Raw genomic sequence first — 26341 nt, 5'->3', positions numbered from 1 at the left:
CTGTCTCCAAAAAAAAAGAAAAAAGTAATCTTTTCTATTAGATTAGATTAGTAAATTATGGACAAAATCCAAACTAGATTGGAGTATAGAGAAGTGGACTTTTCTGTGTGGTCTTGATGAAAGACCTATTTGGCACTGCCTTTCTGGAGGGAGGGTTAGCAGCGTATCTCACCATGGCCAATATAATCCAGCAGTCCCAATTTTAGGAGTTTATTGCAAAAGATAATTGGAGTTTTGGAAAGATCTTAACTGATCATTTCTCTTTACTTTGGATTCTTAACCAATGGAGGACATCAAAGCCAATTTGGGAATACATACTTCTGATCTATTATTAACTGTATTTAGACCTCTCTCCTACTGATAAGACTTAAGAATGTATGAAGGCTTCCTACTTCTCCTTCCTTACTGAATACTAATCCTTTTATGTTCATTACAATTTTTTTCCCCGTCTGCAGCTTGTCCTTTCAATGTAGTTAGATTGTCTCTGGTTCTCCAGAAGTGTTTCATTTGTTTAACAAGGACCAACTTATTAGTCTTTTTCTTTATGGTTTGTATTTTGTGGTGTCACTTTTAAGAAATTTTGGCCTATCCAAATGTCAGTAATATATTTTTTTATTAAAAGTTTGTAATTTTTGCTATTGCCATTTAAATCTTTAACCCACCTGGATTTTATTTTAATGTATTGTATGGGATGGTATTTTATTTTATTTTCCATTTGGATAACCAATTCTCTCAGCACCATTTTTGAAGAATTTATACTTCCTCTACTGATTTGAAATAATACCTCTGCCATATACCAGGCTCCCACATGTATTGGGTCTGTTTCTGGACTTTCTACATATTCCACTGGCCTACTTACTTATCTCATAACAATACCACAAGTTTTCACTATTGTGGAAGTTTTCATACTGACTTTCACTTAAGAGTAAATGATACTGTACATTAAACATTGAGAAATAAACCTTGCCAAGTAATGTCCAGTGCAAATTAAAGTTCCCTGGCTAATAGACTAAAACCCTGCCACCACCATCATCAGGATGTCTGTATCTGCCATTTGAATCGAATGCCTGAAAAAATGTATCAAAGTGCATAGTGACATGCAATATAAAAAACTGACCTTATTGACCTAAAAATTAAAAATATACAATGTTCACATATATACATATATGTACATATGTATGACATAACAGGAAATTCAGAGATAGATTAACTTCAAAGTTAATTGACTCAAGGTCTAAATAGTATCATCGAGAAATGAGGCTTAATCTTAGAACCCATTTTTCTTAGGGTTACAAGATAACTGGCAGTAGCAACTAAAGCCACTTATTTGCTCTTTTTTATTTTTATTCAACAGGAAAAAAGAAACTTCATCCTCTGTTATGAATTATTTAGAATAATTTAGGAGTGTGCCCATCATAGAACAACAATTATTATTCAGACATGCCATATACCAAATGGCATTAAGGCAAGGGGTGAAATTACCATGATTAGCTTAGAATAATCAGAACTCGCTTTTGGGTTTGAGGTCTACCCTGATAACCACTGTAGATGAAATGGATGTTGAAGAAATAGACCCATATCAACATCAGCTTTATTTGTTCCCAAACTTGTTTAATCTTGCTGTATTTATTAATCTGATTATATCATTTATTTTGATGTTAAGAATAATAAGGACTTCCATTTTTGAAGATGGCAGTAAAAAGTTGTCACACACGTATTACCCCTCTCAAAATCACATAAAAACAACAAGGAAATACCACCTTCATCTTTGTCAAAACCAAGAGAATGCTAATGGTCCAAACCACAAAATATAAAGATAATGGCTACTGTCATTATAGATCAACCAGAAGTGCAGGAGAAAATATAAGGAAGGATGCTCATAGTCACAGAGCTTAGAATGAGCTAATATCTATATATCTATATCTATATCTATATCTATATCTATATCTATATCTATATCTATATCTATCTACCTATCTATCTGCTAATCTCCCAGGAGGAGAAACCCTAAAGTACCATTCCAGGAACGCTTATCTGCAATAGCAGGACCAGGGTGTGCAGGCTTGGAGCAGATTCTTTCTGTAGCACAGGAAATTGACTGTTTATATGATAATCAAGAGAGCCTATCTGTTCTTTTCTTTCTTTTTCCTTACCAATTAAAAAAAAACAAGTGCTAGAATAAATGACACAAAGTTACTTCATACAGAAAATGCCTACTAGTTTGTAACTTGGCCAGGTCTCCACCTCCAGTGTACTTCCCAAAAGTAGGTATTCAAGGACAAAAACTCACTTCATCCAAAGATAAGGTGTAAACAAAGAATATGCATTCCAGGACACTGCAAGAAAAAATAGAAGAGGAACAGGAAAGAGAAATAGCAAATCAAACACACCAGAAAGATACAACCATGAGCAGACAAAAAAGATAATCAACTATTTTATCATGAATTTTAAAACATATGAAGCAATTACAAAAAGCATACAACAGAGATATAAAAGCTCAAGGAAGAGATAAAGAAATAAAAGATTATAAAACTTGTTTTTAAGAAAGAGTAGAAAAGGAAAGATCTTGCAGAATTTGGGGGGAAATTTAGAGCCACCCACAGAAGAAGTAACACTGCTGAAAACACACTAAGACACATAGAAGACGGTAATGAGAAAAGTATCCAAAATGAAAACAAAATAGACTTGAAAAATTTTTAAGGTTGAGGAGAAAATTATAACTCTAGAAAAAAATGACTAAAATATACATAATTGGAATTCTTTTTAAAATATAGCAGAATGAACTGGGTGCAGTGGTTTACGCCTGTAATCCCAGCACTTTGAAAGGCTAAGGTGGGCAGATCACTTGAGATCATGAGTTCGAGACCAGCCTTGCCAACATGGTGAAACCCCCTCTCTACTAAAAATACAAAAAAATTAGTCGGGCGCAGTGGTGGGCACCTGTAATTCCAGTTACTCTGGAGGCGGAGGCAGGAGAATCGCTTGGACTGGAGAGGCAGCAGTTGCAGTGAGCCAAGATCACACAACTGCACTCAGCCTGGCCGATGGAGCAAGGCCCTGCCTTAAAAAAAAAAAAAAAAAAAGTGTGTGTATATATATGTGTGTGTGTATGTGTGTGTGTATATATATGTATATATATCATAATATTTAACAATTTAGTTCCAGAACATTTTCAGAAATAAAATAAACTTAATTTTATAAATGCAAAAAGACATTGAATTTCAGAGAAAAAAATACTAGTAAAATTGCTATACATACACAAGGAAGAAAGAAAGGGAAGGGGGAAGACTGAGGAGAACCAGAAAATAAAGAGGAAGAGGAGGCAGGAGACCAAAAATAGAGTTTGCTCCCCTCTCCTCGTTCTGTCTCTCTCTATTTCTTTTTTGAATGTCATTTTGGTTTTATGAAGTTTGATGTAACTGAATATTTTCAGATTATGGGCATTATAGAATTTTCATTAAAGAAAAAGACCTGTTTTCAAAACGTAGGAAAAGAAATGGTTCTATATCTAATCTGACTTAATGTGTGGATTTTTCTTTTATTTTACAGAAAACTGGGAACATTTTTGAATTTCAAAAACCTTGAAACTTGTTTAAAGGATGCTATTCTACTAGATTATTATGTATCTGGATTTTTGTGGGCTAGAGGAATGGATTTTTCTATTATTCAGTATTCAAAATTTATGACTTTACTAGCTATGTTACTTCAAAATCTTAAAAGTAAGTACATTATTTTCCTTTTTTTAAGTAAAACAAATTCAGTTTACCATCTAAATTGAGGTTCTTAAGCAAAAGTTACAGATTTTATTGTAATTTCTTTAATGAAAAATAAGGGTTCTTTCTGAGTATAGCAAATATATAGTTCATATCTCCATTGAGTTATAAAACCTCAAGTAATACTTAACAAAGGTTACAGTTTTCTTAATAGTCAATTTGCCAAAGATATGTTAATTTCATTTTAAAGTTGTATCAGTGTCATTCACCCTCTAAATATCTGAGGATTCTGTGATATTCTTGTAACCTTTCCGTAAATTTAAAACTACACTGAAATTAAAAGTTTATCAGTAATGATTAGCCATCTCTAGAATAGAATACTAGGAAGCAATAAAAAGGAAAAAATGAAGAAGCTTTCTGTGTACTATATGGGAAGCAATATATAGTTATTAAGTAAAGCAAGGTGCAGAACTACATGCTTTCATTTATAAAAGAGGCAAAAACAAGAATCTATCCATATTTTTATTTGTGTGTACACAAAGAAATGCTGGAAGATACAGAAAAAAACTAATAATAGATATTCCCTGGGGTGAATGGTAGTAAGAACCGGGCATGTGGGCAACAGATATTGGAGGAAGTCTTTTCATAAGATTTCTTCGTTTGTATTTTTGAAATATGAATACATCACTTATGCAAAAATTAAATTTTAAAAGAGAATATGTAACATGGACAGTCCTAAGTTTTGGCAACTTCTGAGCTGAGTATTCATACACTAGAAATAGAATAAAGGAAAGTAAAAATTTTCATGGACCTCACATCCCAAATTTGAGAACATATTTCTTTTTTAACCTTTTCCCGTAACTTATAACTGACTCAATAACATTTTTTTCTAGATGAAACTTTATATTGTTGATATTACTGCAAAAATGAATTTCTAAAACCTGAGCAGGATCCCTCCAGCTCCTCATAAACCATGAGAAAGAAAGTACATATGTAGAACCTAACCAGAAAAAAAGCAAGGAATCTAGTTTTACCTTCTGGCAGAAAAAAAAAAAAAAAAAAAAAAAAAATCCCTCCACACTTTTAAACTGAACAAAGTTATAGTCATCATTAGGAAAGAATGTAATTTTAGCCAAATGTGCCAAGGAAAAAGGTAAAGTATGTTTACACTTCAACTAGGTAGCAGTAGAGTCCTGAGCACATAGCCACCACTCCCATTCAGCAACGTCATAATAGAAAAAGCCCAAAAGCGCACACTCTGGGCCTCTGGCAGGGGTGTACTCTGTCCAGTGTGGGAATTCCATTTCATGCTAGCTCAGTCTCTGATCGATCCTTGTCTCAAACTTGGCTGCTTATCTACCAGGCATTCTACAGTCAACCCATCTGGAATCAAATTAGATCCAGCTAAAAAATATGGGACACAGAATTTGGAGACTCGTCTTAACAGTATATATTGTGAGGTCTGGTTTTTCTAGGACCTGACCGAACATAAGCTGTAGAGCAAGTTTATCCAACCCATGGCCCGCAAGCTGCATGTGGCCCAGGACGGCTTTGAATGCGGCCCCACACACGTTCGTAAAGTGTCTTAAAACATTACGGGATTTCCCTTGTGATTTTTTTTATGCTCATCAGCGATTGTTAGTGCTAATGCATTTTATGTGTGGCCCAGGGCGATTCTTCTTCTTCCAGTGTGGCCCAGGGAACCTAAAAGATTCGACGTTCCCACTGTAAAGTACTGGATAGACTGGATATTGGGCCTCCAGCCAGGTCCATAGGCCTAGATGGACTCCCCTCTGTATGATGTGAATGTTTGCAAGTAACTGTAGAATATTTTTTAGTTCTTATGATGCTAAATTGGTTTTCCCCTCAATAGGAACGGCAAATTCAGGTAACATTTATGTAGATTAACTTGTGCCAGTCACAGTGTCGATTGCTTTAAAAATATTGTCTTATTTAATTCACATGCCACCTTATGAGAGAAATTGGTAAGAGTCAGAGGGGTTCAGTGACTCCTTAAGGTCACACAGGGTCTACACTAGCAAGTGAAGGCCCATCCTCTTAAATACTACATCAAATGTGCTGGCTTCGGGCTAAATCTAGAAAGCACTATACACATGTAATAGTACCAGGAGTTCCATATGAACTCTTTTTTGTTGAGACAGAATCTAGCTCTGTCGCCTGGCCGGGCTGGAGTGCAGTGGCATGATCTTTGCTCGCTGCAACCTCTGCCTCCTGGGTTCAAGCAATTCTCCTGCCTCAGCCTCCCAAGTAGCTGGGATTACAGGCATGCGCTACCACGCCCAGCTAATTTTTGTATTTTTAGTAGAGACGGGGTTTCACCATGTTGGCCTGGCTGGTCTCGAACTGAGCTCAGGTGATCTGCCCACTTTGGCCTCCCAAAGTGCTAGGATTACAGGCGTTAGCCACTGTGCCCGGCCATGAATTTCTTATTTAATCCTCACAACGGCACTATAATTTTGAAAACAGGTATTGCAGTATTCTCATTTTACATAGAAAGGAAATGAGGCCAGATGTAGTGGCTCATGCCTGTAATCCCAGCACTTTAGGAGGCCAAGGCAAGAGAAGCATTTGAGGCCAGGAGTCCAAGACCAGCCTGAGCAACATGGAGAAACCCCATATCTAAAAAAAGACTGAAAAATTAACCGGGTATGGTGGCCCACATCTGTGGTCTCAGCTACTTGGGATGCTGAAGTGGGAGAATCGCTTGAGCTCAGGAGGCTGAGGCTGCAGTGACCCATGATTGCATCATTGCATTCCAGTCTGGGCAACACAGCAAGACCCTGTCTCCAAAAATAAATAAATAAACAAAAAGAGACTCAGGTCACCTAACTACTAACAGTAAAGGTCAGTTATGAGGTATCATCCTACATTTTCCAATTAATTTTAAGTCTGGTATGTTCTTTCATTACTCTAAATTTTCAAGAATACATTTTGTTTCTAGAAGCTTTTGCTATTTGAGTGGTTTAATCTTTTATATTTAATCACATCACTAAATGTGATTTTTAAAAGAGCAAATATTTCAGTTCGATAAATGAAATTATAACTTCTCTAATTTTTAAAGCAATTATCTACAGAAAGACATTAGACATAGAAAAACAGTTTTAAAGATTCAACTATTTTCAGAAGGAAATAGTCATATAAATTATTTTTGTTTGATAAGTATAATTTCATCTAGAATTATAATCAATTATCTAAGAATTTCTCTTTTCTCTGCATCTCTAATTAATATCATTTGATTAATAAACTGATTCAGATTTTCCATTTATTTATGAATTGCTTTTATCCAACAGATTTTTCATTTCTGAAGCTACTTCCACTATTATCAAAAGAAGTTTATCATGGAGAGAGAAATGTACAATAATAATTGAATTCCACTTCGAATGATATAGGAAAACCTAGTTATCCAGAAATAATTCACTGTATCTGACATACATAAAAGATGATCTGGAGGGAGGCAATGGGAAATGAGCCAATTGTAATTCATTAAACCAGATTTTAATTGTTGTATGTAGTTTTTATGCTTCTTTCTAATTCCTGTAAGTAGAAAAGAAGCTATACTAAACAAATTACAAGTTCGTGTTTATAGTGTCTTCCTAATATTTTAAATTACTTTCCTTTCACCTTATTAGTAATTTTGGTATTTAGGGTAGAGCACTTACACCCCAGTGGGAAAGAGCAGCTGTTTAATCCAGAAATACCTGGTCCAGCAATCAGCCTATGTTCTCGTAACTTCTTTTAATCTCCACCCCCTCCCTTCCAAATCAACTCCATTACAACAAGTGTAATGTTGACTGATGACTTCAGAGAGAGAGAGACAGGGATTTGGTTGGTGGGGTCCACACTGAGCAGCACAATTCCCGCAGATCCCACATTCAGGCTCCCCGCTGACATTCACCTCCCCCAGGCGGCCAGTCCAGCCTGGCTTTAGTGTCTTTCTACTCTCCACCTCCAGCATCCTCGGTTTTATGTCCACATACCCATCGCTTTTCCGCAAACATAGGACAATCTGGCCAGTCCACTTACCTGACTCCATCTTCCCGGGGAAGGGTGGATAGTGTGTGTGTGGGTTGTAAATAATATTTTATCTGTCACAAGTAACACTGAGCATAATGGAACCAAATGAGAAAAGAAAATGGAAGTTTATGTTTTTATTACAGACACTTTAAAAGTTAAGTCTAAGGTGTTCTTTTTCAACTGGACAAATGCCACACAAGACAGTTTCGGGTGTTTGTTTGCGCTGGTGTGTAGCTGTGAGAGAATAGACGAGAATCACTGAGCTGTTTACTTCTGGTGGTGGTGGCCAGGTTGTGTCACTCTGTGCATTTTCATCCGGCTCTCACCAGCACCACAGGGCAGACATTTGAGAAATAGCTTACATGAGTTATAAGTCTGTGGCTGTGGAAAAGAAAAAAAAAAACTTGATGTTTTACATAAAAATCCATATTTCTGACTTCCATTGAAAATCTTCAGACCCAGATTTACACATGGAAACAATTGGCTAAAGCCCGGTGTTGATTGACTCCATTCATTTACATTTTCAGCTCTAAGTTCAGTTCTGCTGTCTAGTAACTGAACCTCCCATCTAAGTCTTCCATTCCTCACCAGCTGTCAAACATCTTTTTTTGTAGTTTTCATGCTTTTATTCTAAGATTGTAGAAAAAAGAAAAAACAAACCCTTTTCATTTTAAAGATTTTAAAGTACAATTTGAACATTTTTCTTTTTTTAATCCTAAAATGGAATCATAAATTCTACAGACAATTGTGTAGCATTATAGTAATTCACAAATGTTGGGGCGGGGTCAGTTGCTATTCCTGAGACAGAGTCTCACTCTGTCACCCATGCTGAAGTGCTGTGGCACCATCCCAGTTCACTGCAACCTCTGCCGCCCAGGCTCAAGCCATCCTCCCACCTCAGCCCCCCAAGTAGCTGGGACCACAGGCATGTGCCACCATGCCTGGCTAATTTTTGGAATTTTTGAAGAGACAGGATTTCGCCATGTTGCCCTGGCTGGACTCTAACTCATGGGCTCGAGTGATCCACCTACCTTGGCCTCCCAAAGTGCTGGGATTACAGACTTGAGCCACCATGTCCAGCCAGCTGCTATTCTTCTGCATAAAATGTATTAATGTGTTAAGAAGAAACAAGAGTTTTACCATTTATCCTCACAAATACTTAACAAAGTAAATTTTGGCACATTAAAAACATCTTAGATTATCTTATTCTGAAAACATCCAACAAAATAATACTTAAGATCTCTCTGGATTTTATTTCAGCACTACACATGTCCTTAGAGGACAGCATAAAATGGCTTGGAGAAGTTATGGCTGAAATAGGACCAACACATTCACAAAAAAGTGAGGACTGGAATATCTTTGATGTAAAACAAGCCAATGCTATCATTGATTACTTAAAAATCAGGTATGGATTATTTTCAGTAACATTTATTTTGCATTTCACATCTTCTGGAAAATGTCTGTTAAGTAAAAAGTAATTCAGTTTTTGGCAAATTCAGATATTTACAGAATTTATGCTGTAATTAGCCCAACCAATAATTAGGTAATTAAATCTTCTTTAAATTAGATGTTCAAATCTTTCATCTAATAACTAAAAGTCAGAACAGTGACTAGTTTGGCTAACTTTGCATTCCCAGAAAAAAAGGTTTGCGTTTGATAAATATAATTTCATCTAGAATTAAAATAAATTAAGATTTCCGTTTTCTTTGCATCTCTAATTAATATTTATTAATAGGATGATTCAGATTAATCAGATGCAATTACAATAGACTCTATATTTTAGGTAGTTGATCTTTCCAACTACCTGATTCTACATTTTGAAGAGCAACATTCACTGCTATTTAAATATTTATTTTGAATGCTTCGTATTAGAAATTGAAGAGATTTATGAATATACTTCCTCAAATTTATTACATCCCCTGAAATATCTTGTAATATTGACCAATTAAACTCATTAAGTCTTTCTTACTGCTTAGAAAATGATGGAAGGAAAAGTATTTTTATTACAGTGATTCTTCATTGGTGAACTAAGAAATTTGTCTTTTTATATAATCTGTCACAAGGTCTCCAGTAGAGTCATGCATCTCTCTAAAGGGACATTTTTAGAGTTTGCAAATACTCAAACAAGAGTAGGTTAAAATCTTTTGTCAAGCTGAAAGCTTCTGCATAATATTTTTGTTTCTCTTATACTATATACTCCAGTGTTTTTCAACTTTAAAATTTAAAATTCTAAAATAAGAGTGCTGACTGATATCCTAGACATGCTCATGATTTGCTTGGCAAGGATTCTAGCTGAAATCTAGAAAGCTTTTTAAATGCTAGCGTGTTTAATATGATAAAGTTTATATATTGGTTTCTGGCATGAATTAATAATGTCATATGATATAATATGGTTTTTACGTAAGAGCATTTGATATAATGTGGTTTCTTAATATTAAAACAGAGCTCCTAAGGGGCATCTCTCAGTAAAAGCCGAAGTAGTTTTCATATCAATTAAAGTAAGGCAAGGTCCTTGTGTTGGGGGAGATGATGGCAATCCAGAATTGGAGGAGAGCCTGTTCCTGAAGGTCTTTCTACCCGTCAGGGTTTGGGAATCACTGGGCAAGAGGAATTCTACTTTGCACATTGTGTTAGCATCCTTCTTTTCCTTCTCTATTTGAACAATCCCAGTTTCTCTTGCAGAACACATTTTTAAAACTGAGCTAGCCCAGGAAGTTTCTAATGGGCACAGGGACTGATAGTTAACCAGGGCCACAAAACCCATGCCATAATGACCCCTTCTAGAAGGTAAAGGATGGCAGCTCTTTTCCCCTTCATCTTGTCTCTCTGGGCAAATGTTCATTGACGTATTTCTTGACATTGTCCTTCAGAAAACAATTAAGTTAAGAGAGGATGTCACCTTTAGATCCTAACCAGGGTAATTTCGCATATTATAAATCCCTAATATTATTACTTCACTAAAAATAAAACGAAAAGTAGTATTTAAGAAATTAGTCAAAGTAAATCACAACAATTGTTGATGCTGTTAAGTCTTCATATTGTTATTTCAAAGAAATTATGCAATTTAAATATCCCTATTACAGAACTATAAAATATCAGTTAGTAGGATATCTGGAATTGATTCTGAAGTTGTGTAAAAGAAAATATGCTTTTCTACAACACCTGTTGAGAATCCCTCAAAAGTCCACAAATGAGAGTTTAGGGGGGACTGGGAGGAGGGGCAGCATCAAGAAGAATAACTAATAGATGCTGGGCTTAATACCTAAGTGATAGGTTGATCTCTACAGCAAACCACCATGGCACCCATTTAAACCTACACATCCTGTATATGTACCCTCAAAGTGAAAAGTTGAAGGAAAAAAACAGTTTAATAACAACGAAATCATATAATATTTTTCATTTTGATTACTACAAAGCAATGTTATAAATATGAAGGCAACCCAGTTATCAAAAGTATAAGTGTTTGAATTTAACCCGATACTAAGTTTTCCCAACCAGTAAAAGCCCTAGTCAATTGAGGTAGAGCAGTTTTTAGAACATGACCTATAGCACATGAAACTTAACTGATGATAAAATTGAAATTTCATTTGATGCCCTTAACACACTCTGTCATGTGTCTGTGATTTGAAAAAAACTAATACCAAATTTCCTCCCTTACATGACTGTAAGTACTGGCAAATCTAGCTGTACAAATCTAGTTTTACATTTGTACAATGTATTGTATAATGTATACAAATATAAATACTTCTGCAGCTTTTTAGTATAAAACATCATTTACATATATATGGCCCAAGTACACGTCTGTCATTGTGGAGTCTACCTATTTATGGGAATTAGGCGATAGTAATCTCAGGTGTACACTCAATATAAGAGGCAGGTACCCAAAATAAGAAAATCAACCCTGCCGCTCTGTAAACCACAGGGTATTGCACTTCCAGGCATCGAGCCAGACATCTTGAATTATTTTCACTTCATCTCTCTTCAATTTAGAACTAAGACTAAATGTTTGACAAAATAATCTAGGAGGTTGAGTCAGTCAGAAGAGGAAGAAAATGCATTATCGCAGTTGAAGTGTCACTTTGTTCCCATACAGCACTACCTAATCGCTCCTGGTAAATCTGGACAAGTCCTGGCCTTGCCCCCAAATCTGCACCTTTGACCACCACATCCAAATCACGCATTTTATTTTCAGTGTTAAGAAGTGAATTTCCCTCTTGGCATGGGACAACCTAATTCCTATATGCAGTGAAAAGAATAAGCCTGAAAGATTATGAAATTTCAGGAAGGAAGATCTATGAACTAAATTCTTTGTGTGACACAAGATAGAGAAAGGGAAATTTTATGCTGGTTCACTGAGAGGAAGCCAAGCTGTTTCCAAAATACTCTATAGTCTTTAATTTTTCTACTTAAAATCGGTTGTTGCCAGTGTAATATTTTTGACCTTAAGGCTTTCTCTAGATAACCAGTGTAAGTTAGGGAGAGTTTGAATTTATTTTGTGTCATTGAATTATCAGACTTCACTAATCTTGATGTATTTTTCTAGCCAACAAATCAAAGTAATGTCAAAAGCTAAGTTACTTTTCTGAATATTGATGAGTAATTTGAATGTACAAGAGGTTTTTTCCCCCAAATAATACCATGACAGAGTCTGCACACCCATCACTTTTTAATGGATTGTGTTACTAGTGAGATCAACTGCTAATATAACTCAGAGAGACTCAGCTGCCTGAGGATTTCTTCATTGATTTCAAATGAATTGAAACTTTGATCCATTACAACATCCAGGAGAAGCCATTATTATACATGCTCTGTAGCTACATTTTGCAAATGTTAATTTCTCAGTTATATTAAAATCAATTTCCTTAAATAGCAAAAGGCACCAGAGTGAGAGAGAAACCACTAAGACAATTTTTTGTTCTTGGGCATTTTGCTGTATTATGAGTCTATTAATTTTCTCAACCAGCAGGAAGAGAACTAGAAAAATTCAAATATTATCACAAACAGGATATTAGAAGTCAGCCCTTCAGTAAATTTTTAACTCTTAATAATGCATTGCTCCTTAAACTTACTAGAATACTTATTTTAAGGACCTCCTATCCTTTGGTTCTTTATAGGGTTTTGTATGCTGACCACCTAGTCTTTAGGGTAAGAACTGAAGAAATGATCTTTTTTTTTCTGTCGCCCAGGCTGGAGTGTAGTGGCAAGATCTTGGCTCACTGCAAGCTCTGCCTCCTGGGTTCAGGCCACTCTCCCACCTCAGCCTCCCAAGTAGCTGGGACTACAGGCGCCTGCCACCACGCCCGGCTAATTTTTTGTATTTTTAGTAGAGGTGGGGTTTCACCATGTTAGCCAGGATGGTCTCAATCTCCTAACCTTGTGATCTGCCCGCCTTGGCCTCCCAAAGTGCTGGGATTATAAGCATGAAGGAATTATCTTTCTTAAATTAATGTTTCCCTTTCACGTGTGACCGAATATTCTGCAGAAAACTCAGACATTTTCTAAATGGATTTTAATTCATGCGCCCTCATTTTTCAGGTATTATTAGAGATTAATGTAACATTGAAACAGTTTGAGAATGTGAGAAGTAATTGATATAGAGGTAGATTATATAATTCAGTGCCATTTTTCCAGAGGAAAATGACTCCTGTTTGCAGCAAAACATAGCAAATAATGTGAAGTTTCATGTTATTTAGGAATGGTGCATTATTTGCTTTTAAGCTAGGAAAAGTCAAGATGCCATCCAATTTCTCCCTTATTTCTAACTTACCCACTCATTACAGATGGATTTACTGATATTATTCTAGGTATTGTGTTATATTGTCATCTCCTTAAAAACTAAAACTCTTAATTTCTTAGCATTTCCAGACAATTTCTTTTGGAATAAAGGAGGGTACTAACTCTATTTTGGTGTTTGATAGCATTAGCTTAGTCAATATGAAGTTTCCTTTAATAAATGTCTTTACATATTGTGGGGTTTTTTTTTTCCTGAAATCAATGTATCAGAGTGCACATTTATTTTATATTTCAGCTTATTTCAACACTACAAGCTATACGAGTTTATGTTCTTCTCTGCCAGGGAAGAAATTGTGATAGGAACTGAGGTAAGTAATTTATCTAGATGGAACCAATTAAGCAGAATCACTTAATGCATGCTGATCAGCATCTGGATCTTTAACTGCTTAAAGCAACTTCTTGTCAAGATTATTCAAGTGTTAATATAACCAACTCGTAGTTTGCAAAAAGAATAATTGTATAAAGCGATCTTTGGATTAGGAAAATAAGCTGTCTTTTGGCATTAAAAGCATTGTTAATCATTTATACTTTGTGTATTTATGGATTATTTGACAAAGTTCTATTGGATAAGGTACATATGTCTTCATAAAAATAAAATCAGAAAAACTGATAAACTAGTAATTTGCAAAAAGAATAATTATACAAAGTAAATGTAATGATAACTCAGTGAAATCCCTTCTAATTTCGCTTTCTTTTTCATTCTACTCATTGTTTAAGACCTAATTTAAATCCCACTTCCTCAATGAATCAAACTTACCTTAATTGTATCATAATCCCAAACAAAAGGTTTAGACAAACTCTGTAATCAATCCTATTATTGTGTGCCAACTGATCTCTTACTGCTGAGTTTGGGCTACTGTCGCACCAATAAGCATATCAATATTCACCGTGTTATATGGTTTCCTAATTGTTTCCTGTGGGTTGATATAGTCAGTACAACTCAACAGTAATTTTCCTGAAGACAAGGATATCTGCTGCTTTTCTGCTACAGCATATAGTACAATGTTGGATACAGTAACCCCTCAATTAATGCTACATAAACAATTCAGTGCCTAGGACAGCAGTTCTACAATGAAAGTTCTATCTGGAGACACTTTCAAACAGGCTTTCTTATAGTCATATATTTGTAATTCCTAGAAATGAATCCTGAGTAGGAAAACATTTTTTTTACTTTATTTTGTTTTATTTTATTTTTTATTATACTTTAAGTTCTGGGATATATGGGCAGAACGTGCAGGTTTGTTAAATAGCTATACACGTGCCAGGTGGTTTGCTGCACCCGTCAACCCGTCATCTACATTAGGTATTTCTCCTGATACTATCCCTCCCTTTACTCCCCACTCCCCGACAGGCCCTGGTATGTTCCCCTCCCTGTGTCCATGTGTTCTCATTGTTCAACTCCCACTTATGAGTGAGAACATGCAGTGTTTGGTTTTCTGTTTCTGTGTTAGTTTGCTGAGAATTATGGTTTCCAGCTTCATCCATGTCCCTGCAAAGGACAGGAACTCATCCTTTTTTATGGCTATATAGTATTCTATGGTGTATATGTGCCACATTTTCTTTATCCAATCTGTCATTGGTGGGCATTTCGGTTGGTTTCAAATATTTACTACTGTGAATACTCCTGCAATAAACATGTGTGTGCCTGTGTCTTTATAGTAGAATGATTTATAATCCTTTGGGTATATACCCAGTAATGGGATTGCTGGGTCAAATAGTATTTCTGGTTCTAGATCCTTGAGGAATTGCTACACTGTCTTCCACAATGGTTGAACTAATTTACACTCCCACCAACAGTGTAAAAGCATTCCTGTTTCTCCATATCCTCTCCAGCATCTGTTGTTTCCTGACTTTTTAATGATCGCCATTCTAACTGCCAAGAGATGGTATCTCATTGTGGTTTTGATTTGCATTTCTCTAATGATCAGTAATGATGAGCTTCTTTTCATATGTTTCTTGGCTACATAAATGTCTTCTTTTGAGAAGTGTCTGTTCATGTCCTTCACCCACTTTTTGACAGGGTTGTTTGTTTTTTTCTTGTAAATTTGTTTAAGTTCCTTGTAGATTCCAGGAAATCATTTTAAGGAGACTAAAGATGCCATTAAAAAATAGTGCTTCTGTAGGTCCTCAATTACTTTAGGGGGCTTTGCTGCCTCCTAGAAGTACCAGGGACAGGAGTGGCAATAATCAGAAATAAACAATGAGTAAGGGGATATTCACATTACCTTTGTAATTTTCCTGATATTAAGAAACACATGGAACATGCCAGCTATTCTGACTTCCTGGGTATTGTTATTCTGGAATTTATAAATTACTTGCTTCATAAACACCTCAGTCACCATTCCTCACTCTTCATTTGGGTACTTGTTCTAATGCCAGCCTTTTAAAAGTGAACTGCCAGAAAACAAGGAACCCTTTTTGCTTCTGACTTTCCTAAAAATTACTTCTTTGCAGTCTCCTCATACTGTAGCTTAAATTAGGTGTCACTTGACAAAGTTTCACTGAAAAACGTTTCCATTTCAGAATTACATCATATCGTGTGACAGCCCTTGCAATAATTATCAGTTTGGAATATAATCCTATCTCATCTATTCAAGCAAAACTTTGGGGAAATGATAGTGGCTTCAATAACAGCATAAGTAGACATTTAGAGTGATCAAGAAAAAATTTCAGAAAGAACTCCCTTTTCCTTTGTTAATTACACAATCATGCCTTTCTTCTATATTGTAAGGATATATTTAGGTGACATTTACACTATGGAAAGATAAAATGGAGAAAGTAGACAGGGATTGGCTGCTTTATTTTCCATTGTCATTTGTATTTTCCCCAGGCTGACCAGGGCAATAAAAAAAAAATCTTTAAGAGAATGATGTTGGGTCTTTAAGAATTAGGCCCCTCATGGCATTTTAAAGGATTAGTGAAAGTATTTTATGACATTTTAGAAGTGTTTGCTAACCTTTGGTACAAATATCTGTTTTTTAATTAACAACCTTTCATGGAGGAGGTAGGGGCCTGCCCCAGTAATATGATTATTCATGCTGATATCAGGGCTCTGGGACCAAATAATGGCCACAAGACAAACACACGAATGTTTGAAATTTAACTCTTAGGCAAGCATTCAAGTTAGATAACACTGATGAAATTTAGTTTCTTTAATCATGGATAGATGAGAAAAAAACATAAATCCCCTCTAATCATAGAAGTGTCCATTTCATAAGTGAGAACAGAATGATGAAATAGAATATCACCATTTGTCAACCTTTAATAAAATAATCTAGGCAATGATGATGAGTAGCTCCTGACATCACAAAAAGAAAGAAAACCAGACATCACTCGCTTGTTAATAAAATTATACAAAACCCCATATAAATTGCTCTTGCAGTTTGAACTGGATAGTCTTTTAGTCGGTCTTCTAACACTAACTTCCCATTTACTGGAAATATGGAAGATAAAGGAATATGTTAAGGATATCACAAAAAGGCAATTAGCAAACCAGGGTATAGGAGATTCTATAGGACAGAAGACATGGAATATTCAACAAATAAATATTCAAAGAAATAACAAAAACATAAAAGGTGAACCTGTGGATTAAAAAATGACTGAATCAAATTCAATGTAGGTATCTTATTTGGATCCTACTTCAAACAGACAGATAGACAAGCCAAACCACAAACACAAAACAGTTATGAGACCATCGAAGTATTTGAATATTGGCCACATAGTTGATGATGACTGTTACTAATTCCTGGAACTTGTTAGTGTATTCCTTTACATGATAAAAGGGACTTTGCAGATTTGATTAAGTTTATGAATTTGAGATGGAGTGATTATTCTAGATTACTGAAGTGGGATCAATGTAATCTCCATGTAAGAGAAAGAGAAAGACAGGAGGGTCAGAGTCAGAAAAAGGGAGATTTGAAGATGTCACACTGTTGGCCTGGAAGTTGGAGGAAGAGGCCACAACTTTATCAACTGTCTTGTCACCTCCTTCTCATAGTTCTTTTTAATCCTTAATTATTATTGTTCATTTTTCTTAAATATGAAATTTAGAAATAAACCTGTGCATATGTGGATTTTTAGCATGTGGCATATACAAATATTTAGTAAATTGGCATGTAAAGTTACTTGGGATAATTGGCTATGTCTTTGTTAAAAACAAATTAGATTTTTACCTTATACCAAACTTAAAACTAAATCCAATTTATTAAGAGGTTCATTTCCCGTAATGGAAGACATATTCCTTAATGGCAAACTATAATTTGGTCAACACTTCCACTGAGAACAACTGGAAAAACTGGACAAGATTGTTTTAAGACTTAAATATTTGAAAGCTCAGCTAGCAAGCTCAAAAAAGATTATGAGCCTGACAGTCACAAATGCTTTCTACCTATAGGCATCTACAAGTTTGGAAAAGGTGGCTAAGAAACTTAAAAGCTGAGAAGTGAAGCTTTGGTAGACACATGGAGCTAGGAGAACAAAAATTGGAGGGGGAAGAGAATATAGCAAATTTTACAAGTAGCATGTTGGGTCTGCACAAGACCACATTTTAGGACATCAGCCCTAACTACCATGGACTGAACTTCAATTCCAAATTTTCTCCATTTCTGGTGGATTCAGGTTAGCTGTGTATAGTGTTGTTAACTTCCTCTGTAAAATAAAATCATTCTACACTCCAGATTGTATCAACAGTGTTTCATAACCAATGTCTGTTACATAATAAAAATCACACAGAAAACAAAAATAGACCACAAGTGTTCCAGATGATGGAGTAATTGGTCATGTACTTGAAAATAATTATCCTTAAGAAATATTCTAAAAAATATTCTTGAAAATAAAACATATAAATTTTAGCAGATAAAAATGATTACAATATTAAATGGAAGTTCTGAAATGGAAAAATACAATAAAAATTCAAAACCAAGTGGATGTGTTTAACAAGTTAGTCCATAGCTGAAGAGAAAAATTGGTAAACTGGAAGATAAATCAAAAGAAAAAATCTAAAATAAAGCATGGGGATGCAAAAGCATGGTAAACACAGAAAATGGATGAGAGAGTATGGATATAGTAAAAGGTATAACGAGAGAACAAAAGTCAATTCTAGAATGAGAATATAGAAGTCATATGTGAAGAGTTAATTTTCCAGAACTAGTCAACACCATTAGGACACAGATTTAGGATTTACTTGAACCTCAAATACATGTCAATCCCCACCTAAGCATATTATAGTAAAATTTCTAAAAACGAAAGATGAAGACAGTCTTAAAACCGGCCATAGAAAACAAAAGACATATGTCCTTCAGAGAAGCAACAGTAAGACTGACAGCCAACTTCTCAACAGCAACAATGAGAGCCAGAGGACCACAAAGTAATTCCAAATCGTCTTAAGAAAATAACTGTCAATCTAGAACTTCATTCCAAGAAAAAACACTTTCTGTGATAAAATAAGAAAAAGGCAAACAAGGCAACGCAAACATGGGCAAAGAATATGAACAGACAATATGAGGATTTTAATAAAGGGATTTTTAGATTAAAAAAATAAGAAAATTTATTACAAACAGAAACACACTAAAGGAAGTACTAACAGGTGCTCTCTGGGCATAAAGAAAATGATTCCAAACAGCAAGTGAGAGAAATAGAAAGGAATGAAGAGCAAGTAAAACGGGACAGATTAGGATGGATGGATGGATAGATAGATAGATAGATAGATAGATAGATAGATAGATAGATAGATCAATCTAAATTAATATCAAACGTGTTACACAAAATGTTTTGTGAGGTTTAAAATACACAATGACAATAGCATATAAGTTGAGAGCGAGGTAAGTGAGTCAGTTTTCTAAGCCCCTCCTGTTGTTTGAGGAAAGTAAAAGTACTTATTTATAAATATTTAATAAGTTGAGGATGCATATTATATCCTTGGGGTAAGCATTGAATAAATGATAATGCTAAGCTAAGAGAGGAGGAAGATGTAACAACAAAATCAGTTGAAGTACTAAATTTAAAATGCAAAACTATAGTAATAAATATAAGAAAAATATTAAGGAAAATAGTTTAATTGTGGAATTGGCTATATAAATTTTTTAAACATGTGATGAAAAATACTGTGAATAAAATTTTGTTAAGTCATTGGGAGAAAACATTTGCAAATTAACATACGAAGGTCAAAAAAAAATTTTTTTTTATCGTTTTAGAGATGGGGTCTCATTCTTTTCCTCAGGCTGGAATGCAGTGGTATGATTACAGCTCACTGCAGCTTTGAACTCCTGGGCTCAAGTGATCCTTCCACCTCAGCCTCCCATGTAGCTGGGACTGCAGACACATACCCTCATACCCAGCTAATTTTTTTTTTTTTTTTGGTTGAGATGGAGGTCTCACTTTGCTGCCCAGGCTGATCTTGAATTCCTGGCCTCAAGAGATCCTTCAGCTTCAGCCTCCTAAAGTGCTAGGATTACAGGTGTGAGCCACCAATTCCAGCCCAAAAATATTTTATACACAAATAGTTTCTTTGATAAAATAAGAAAAAGGCAAACAAGGCAACAGAAACATGGGCAAAGAATATGAACAGATAACATACTTTACCAATAAACAGATACAAAGATATCCAACCTTAATAGTTATCAAGGACCTGCAAAAAATATGTATTTCTTAAATATAAGATTGGCTAATAGTAAAAGGATGGATTAATATCTTGTAAATGAGGCTGCAAGAAAACATAGCTATATTTAGTTGGTGCAATGTTAAATTTGTAAAGCCACTGTAGAGAGAAGATTGGCAAAATCTATAAAGTTTTTGTGAATGTGAATATCTTTCTTCCTTAAATTCAAAGTATCTTCTCTATAGACATATGTATTCATATTATATAAAGCTATTCATACCTGAATATTCATCAAAGCATGGTTTATTACAGCTAAAAATTGCAGAAGGTAAATCAGAAGGGAAATACTTCATTTAAATGAAGTACTCAATAAATACTTCATGTGTACATTCATTTAAATAAAATGAAGTACAGTCACACTATAAAAAACTATCAAGTCTTTAGAATGAATGTAGTAGATTCCTATGTATGGTTATATTAATATCTCTACAATATATTCTTAATTTAAAAAGTGTAGAAGTAGAACAATATGAATAGTGTTCCCATTTATTTTTAAAAGCAAATAAAAATGAAAATATATAGACGTGTATATGCATGTAAGTGATTGTATAAAAACCAAAAGAATTTATATTAACAATTAATATGGCTTACCTTTGGGTAGTTGGGTGGAAATAGGAATGGAATAGGATGTGAAAAGGGACATTTTATTCTGTATATTTCAGATTTAATGTTAGGCTTTTACAATGTGAATGTCTTCACATATTTTTGTACAATAATAAAATTGTTCCCTAGTTCATTCCCGAGAAGTATAGTACTAAGGCACATTTTGTGAATTAAGTGCAGCATATAAACAAGCTTATATACTAACATATTGATAGAGTGACTTCATCTGGGTTTTTACAAGATGAAAGGCTGCATGGGAAAAAATACGTGAACTCTCAATCCATAAAATTAAGTGCTTTACAAGTGTGTTGCTACCATATTAAAATTTTCAATATAAACTAGGTTTAGCTAAAAAGTCATTTATAGAGTAAAAATCTGGTGTTGTGCTATAACATCCCAAATTTTCCCCAAGAAAATAAAATTTATATCATGAATTATGCATATTTATCATATTGTAAAAATATTTATTCAGCTTAATTTCACCAAAGTGGCAACATATCAAATCTTAGATCATTTTTATTTTCAAAGGTTATATCCTATGTATGCATTTCAACACACACACACACATATACGCATTTGTATTTGGATATAAAAACATAAGAATAAATCTGCTTTAATAATTTCTCTAACTTACAAAATGTGATAGATAGGTATAGCTTTATTTGTAACCATTTAAGCCAACTCACTCACTCAGTTTCAAGATTTTATTTTGCAGCATGGACATTTTTCACATAAGCCCCTTTGCACAGCTCCAGGGGCACCATTCACATTGCAGTCCACGTGTTTAATGGCGTTGTGCATTGTACAGACCATGCAGTCATTGGTGGAGGCCCTGTTTTCGAAAGCGGTTCTGTAGCAGAATCTGACTATAATAAATATGATATATTTAGAAGGATATTTAAAGAAAATCATAAACATGCCTAAGTGGTTACCTTGACTAGAGTCACATTTTGGCAGCCTTTCATAACCCGAAATAATACCACTTAAGGTCAATAAATGTACCTCTCTAAAGTCAGTGAATGTCAACTGTATATAATTTCATGTTCTGAGCACTTATTCCTATAGCAAAAACAAAATAAAACACTTTTCCCTTCCTTATTTCAAAACCCACACAGATTGTGGGTGTTAATGACACTATGCTTAAACATCGTTAGCTTTGTGGCAGAAAATAACCATATAAAAACATAAATTTTATTTTCTTTCTTTAAACTATAAGGTTATAGTGTCCTGAATAAACAAACTATGAGACTTATGTAAACATTCACCCTTTTAAGAAAAAAAAAGGACCAAAACAGCATTGCACATTAGATCATATTTTGGAAAGGAGGAAGGCAACTGAAGCATAGCCATAAAGATACCTTTTTTCTCTTCAGTTTACCCTTGAGATGTACCTATCAAAATAATCTAAACTTATCCAGATGATGTTTTTAATCTTGAAAAAGGCTTTTTTCTTGTTGGATGATCCTATTAGCAAACTACTGGAAGGGAAAATCATACAGGGCACAATTTGTAGTTTGACCTACTCACATTGGGTGTTGCTATAGAAAATCAATCAGAAATTGTTGTGTTAAAATAACTCTACCTGCTCTACCTGGCATGTGTGACTAACTGACTTTAGAATCTATCATTTAAAGAAAATGGTTGATTCTTGGATATACAATTTATCAAACTTCACTCCAGTCCTTTTTCTCCAAAGCACAGAAAAATAATCATCCCTCTCTAAATATAAATCTTTTAAGAGAAATTCAAGGAATCTGTCTCCAGCAAAATAATTGATAAATGGCAGGAGCATAATTTAAAGATGATTTCCATCACAGATCACATGGCATCTCAACTCTTGAGTCTGTCACCCAAGTCTTCCCATCTGTTGCCCCAGGAGCATCAATCTTAGCTCCTCTGTGACCAGTTCTCTGATTGAGCTAGGTTGGCCTTTTCGTAATTACAGCTTTCTCATTTCCCTCTGCCTTGCAGTATGAGGCTGTTCTTACTGCTGCCTGAAAAGTTCTCCAACACTTTTCTACCAACCCATGCCTACTATCCCCTCATAGCTTCGTCTGAGAGACACTTTTCTTACAGAAAAAAAAAAGTGAGCAAAGAAGGAAGGAATACAAAGTACTTTCTCTTACATTACCTTTTACTTGTTATTTCCCCAACATTAAACGTCTTGTTCAAAAACATTGTCATCATACACGCTCCTAGAAATTGACTTCTAATTATAAAGTGATACCTCAAGCAACCAATTACTATCTATAATTCCATGAGATCCGGGTAACTGACATTATTGTTTCTCCTGTTTTTCTGCGTATAGGAATTACATACATTCACCTAGTGTTCAATAACTGTTTACTAAATCAATTAATGTAAAGGAGGAACGTTTTATTTTATTGATTAGTTACACAAAGTTATGTTTGGAAAATATTATTTTGGTGTGTAGACTGAAAAAGCTAGATCAATCTCTTAAATTATTAATCATTAAGTCCATGACCAGGAAATTAAAAGCTGGTAATAGAATAACACATGTTTATATTAGTCATGTTTTTTATTATAAACTGCCTTATATGGACCACCTTGGGAAATGGCTAACTATAGCCCACTGTAAGTCAAGACTGTAAGATACCAGAGGCCACTAATATTATTGACTATATCAAAATTTAAAATTTCTATTCTAGGGGAAGGAAAGGAAACATCATAAACTAATTTAAAAATCAAACTCTAAAAATAAAATTTCCAGTATAAATGACAAAAAAGACATAATAGTCTTAATATTCTATATAATCAATAAGAAAAAGGTTACCACACTAATGGGAAAATTAACAAAGCATATTTACAAGAGAAAATATATAAATAGCCAATAAACTTATGCAAAGATTTTCACCCTTTATAGTAAGTACCCAAAGAAACGTAGATTCAACAAAAATCAAATTCTCGAAAATTAAAATGAAACCATTGGCTTGTGAGAATGTGATGAATGGCATTCTCATACATCACTGGGAAGAATGTAAATTGGTAAACTTTTCAGAGAGTGGTTTGGCAAGATATATCAAATTTTTTATTTGTATTTACCTTTTGAGCCAAGGATTGTCCTTCACTGGGTTTATCCCAAGTAGATAATCAGACAATGGGCAGAAATATGGGTGCATATATTTGATTATAATGGAAAAAAAACTGTGGAGTAGCCAAATGTCTGTTATTAGAAGGAAGTTTAAAATTCTTATGGTGCCTCTATATAATTCTGTCATCATTAAGAGTATTCATATAGTGTTGTACTTACAATGGAAAGTTATTCACACTGTGTTAATTATTTGATAACAAGCTACTAAATTGTGTCCATTGTGAATGCAGTTTATAGTTTTACATCCACATCTGTGTATGTATATGTACACATACACAGAGAGAAAGAACATATACATATGTATATGTATACATTTATAGTTTTACATCCACATCTGTGTATGTATATGTATACATATATATACACACAGAGAGAGAGAGAACAAGTCCCGAAGGACATACATCAAATTGTTAGCAGTAGTCCTGGGTTGTCAAGAAAATGATGAAGAGCATTTGATGTCGATGGTATACCAGATAATCTTCGCTTTCTCTTTCCTTTGTACTTGTCTTTATGAAATTATTTTTCTGAAATTATTTTTTGCAATCAGCATGTATTATAGCATATATACATGTTCTTGTTTTTAAAAAGTAACAGCTTAAACTACCAAAGTTTTACTCCATTCCCTTTTATTTTCCTTACTCAGCATTATTTCTTTTTTTCTTGTTTATTTAACTTTTAAAAAATGCATAACATTATAAAAATGTCTGTTTTATTTTGAACAGATGCATTTCATGTTTATGTGATTAGGCAGTGCTCTTTTTCCCTAAAGCAAAAGGTTCTATTGCAAATGAAGATTTAATTATTACTCGAGGATGAGTATGTTATTATTCATGAGTTATATAAGTCATAAAAAATGTCCAGGGTGATAACAATACGACCTAGAAAACAAGGGCTTTAGCTAAGGGGATTTACTCTGCTATTTATGATACTATCTGGCCAATAGATGGCAGGACTTGGGGGGATGAATGCAGTCTAAGAAAAATTGTGTTTCCATTCTGTGATTACAAACCCACAGAATCCATTAATAATCCATACTTCTGGCTTAAAGTGTTCTTTTCAGTCTTTTTTAGGATGCCCAGACATGCATGCCTAAAGTAAACTCTATCAGGTTCAGCAACCCACATTTTGAAGTGAACATTTTCAAATCAAATGTTTTCAAAGGAAAATAACCTGGATTTTCCAGGACCAGAGGCCTCTGAAAAAGAAAAGATTCAGAGTGGATATAATAACTGTCTTCAAATCTAAAGGACTAGCAAGATAAAGAAGAGATTTGTCTTGTCTGCATAACTCCCAGATGGCAAACCAAAGATCGCTGGATCTTCTAGGGAGGATTTTTACTAAATAAATGCAATCCCTTTCTAAATATAGAAGTATCTAGAAATGGAAGGGATGAAATGTGGGAGGGCAGAGGCTTAGGCCTTCCTCAGTTTTACACTACCAACTCTCAGCACAGGTCCTGGCAGACAGATGGCACTTTAAGTTTGTTGGAATGAATTGAGAGGTAATAGGTTACATCTTCATTGAATATATTTCAAGTTTAGCAATATGGCTTTTGTTGAATGATATTTTCTGAAGTTGTTTAAAGCACTAGAAGGAAAATTGAACTAGATGATCTATGAGTATGTGACCATCACACCCAGATTTTTCTAGGATTTTTTAGGACTTTCAATTTAAACTATTTTGTCCTATTCTTCCCATGAGTATACTTCCAAATGTTATTCTCATTAGTAAAGTACAAAATTTATGATCAGCCAGTCTTACTCTGGGTAGCAATTACTAATAGAATGACAAAGTGAATTCCTCTCTATGGGTTGGAAATCATGTAGGATTGCTTACAGTTGGAGTGGATAAATGCAGTTGTTTATAACTAAAAGGTCACTTACCATAAATATGTAGCTGGCTCTATCTTGGTGAATGCAGACTTACATGTCAATGTAAGTCAACCAAGACTCTAGGGTGATATATTTTTATTGATTTTTTTTTTAAAAAAAGAAGATTTTGATCACAGTTCTATAATATTGGGCCACATACTAATGTTTTCATAGTGTTCAAGTTGGCTTATGAGGCCACTCTTTAGGCTTGGTGAGTGTTTGACAGATGGCTGAGAATATACAAGCAGATATGCATTGTGCAGGAAAGCATGCAAGTGAAGAGTCAATTAAGAAAGAATAAACATGCTTAGAAAGAGGCCACCTGATTGGTATTCTGATGGCAGAATTGAGAAACTTTCTATGCAAATTATGCAGCTGCATCGGCACCATTGACATTATAGGAGTGAAGAGGGAAAAAAAACAACAAAGTTCTCTGTGGCAAAATAGCTCTGTGCTCGATCAAGGAAATAATATAAGGGGAGATGTGGTAGAGGGAAGTTGCTTTTTCTTCTGTTCGCCTGAACCACTAATGACCACAGCACAAGTGGCAAGTTTGACT

At 34.6% G+C, this 26341-nt stretch overlaps 1 protein-coding gene across 2 annotated transcripts in view; it reads left to right on the top strand.

The window, feature by feature from the left end:
• Positions 1 to 26341, top strand: part of CABCOCO1 (ciliary associated calcium binding coiled-coil 1) — a 104313-nt gene that overhangs the window by 13736 nt on the left and 64236 nt on the right. For both annotated transcript variants that reach the window (XM_025397150.1, XM_025397151.1), the window contains 3 exons: positions 3550 to 3719; positions 9009 to 9153; positions 13777 to 13849. In XM_025397150.1, the coding sequence (XP_025252935.1) occupies positions 3550 to 3719; positions 9009 to 9153; positions 13777 to 13849 (388 nt within the window). The remainder of the gene's footprint in view (positions 1 to 3549; positions 3720 to 9008; positions 9154 to 13776; positions 13850 to 26341) is intronic.

This window comes from Theropithecus gelada, chromosome 9 (genome assembly GCF_003255815.1).
Source record: "Theropithecus gelada isolate Dixy chromosome 9, Tgel_1.0, whole genome shotgun sequence".
Lineage (NCBI taxonomy): Eukaryota > Metazoa > Chordata > Mammalia > Primates > Cercopithecidae > Theropithecus > Theropithecus gelada.
This window is presented reverse-complemented; position numbering and strand designations above follow the sequence as displayed.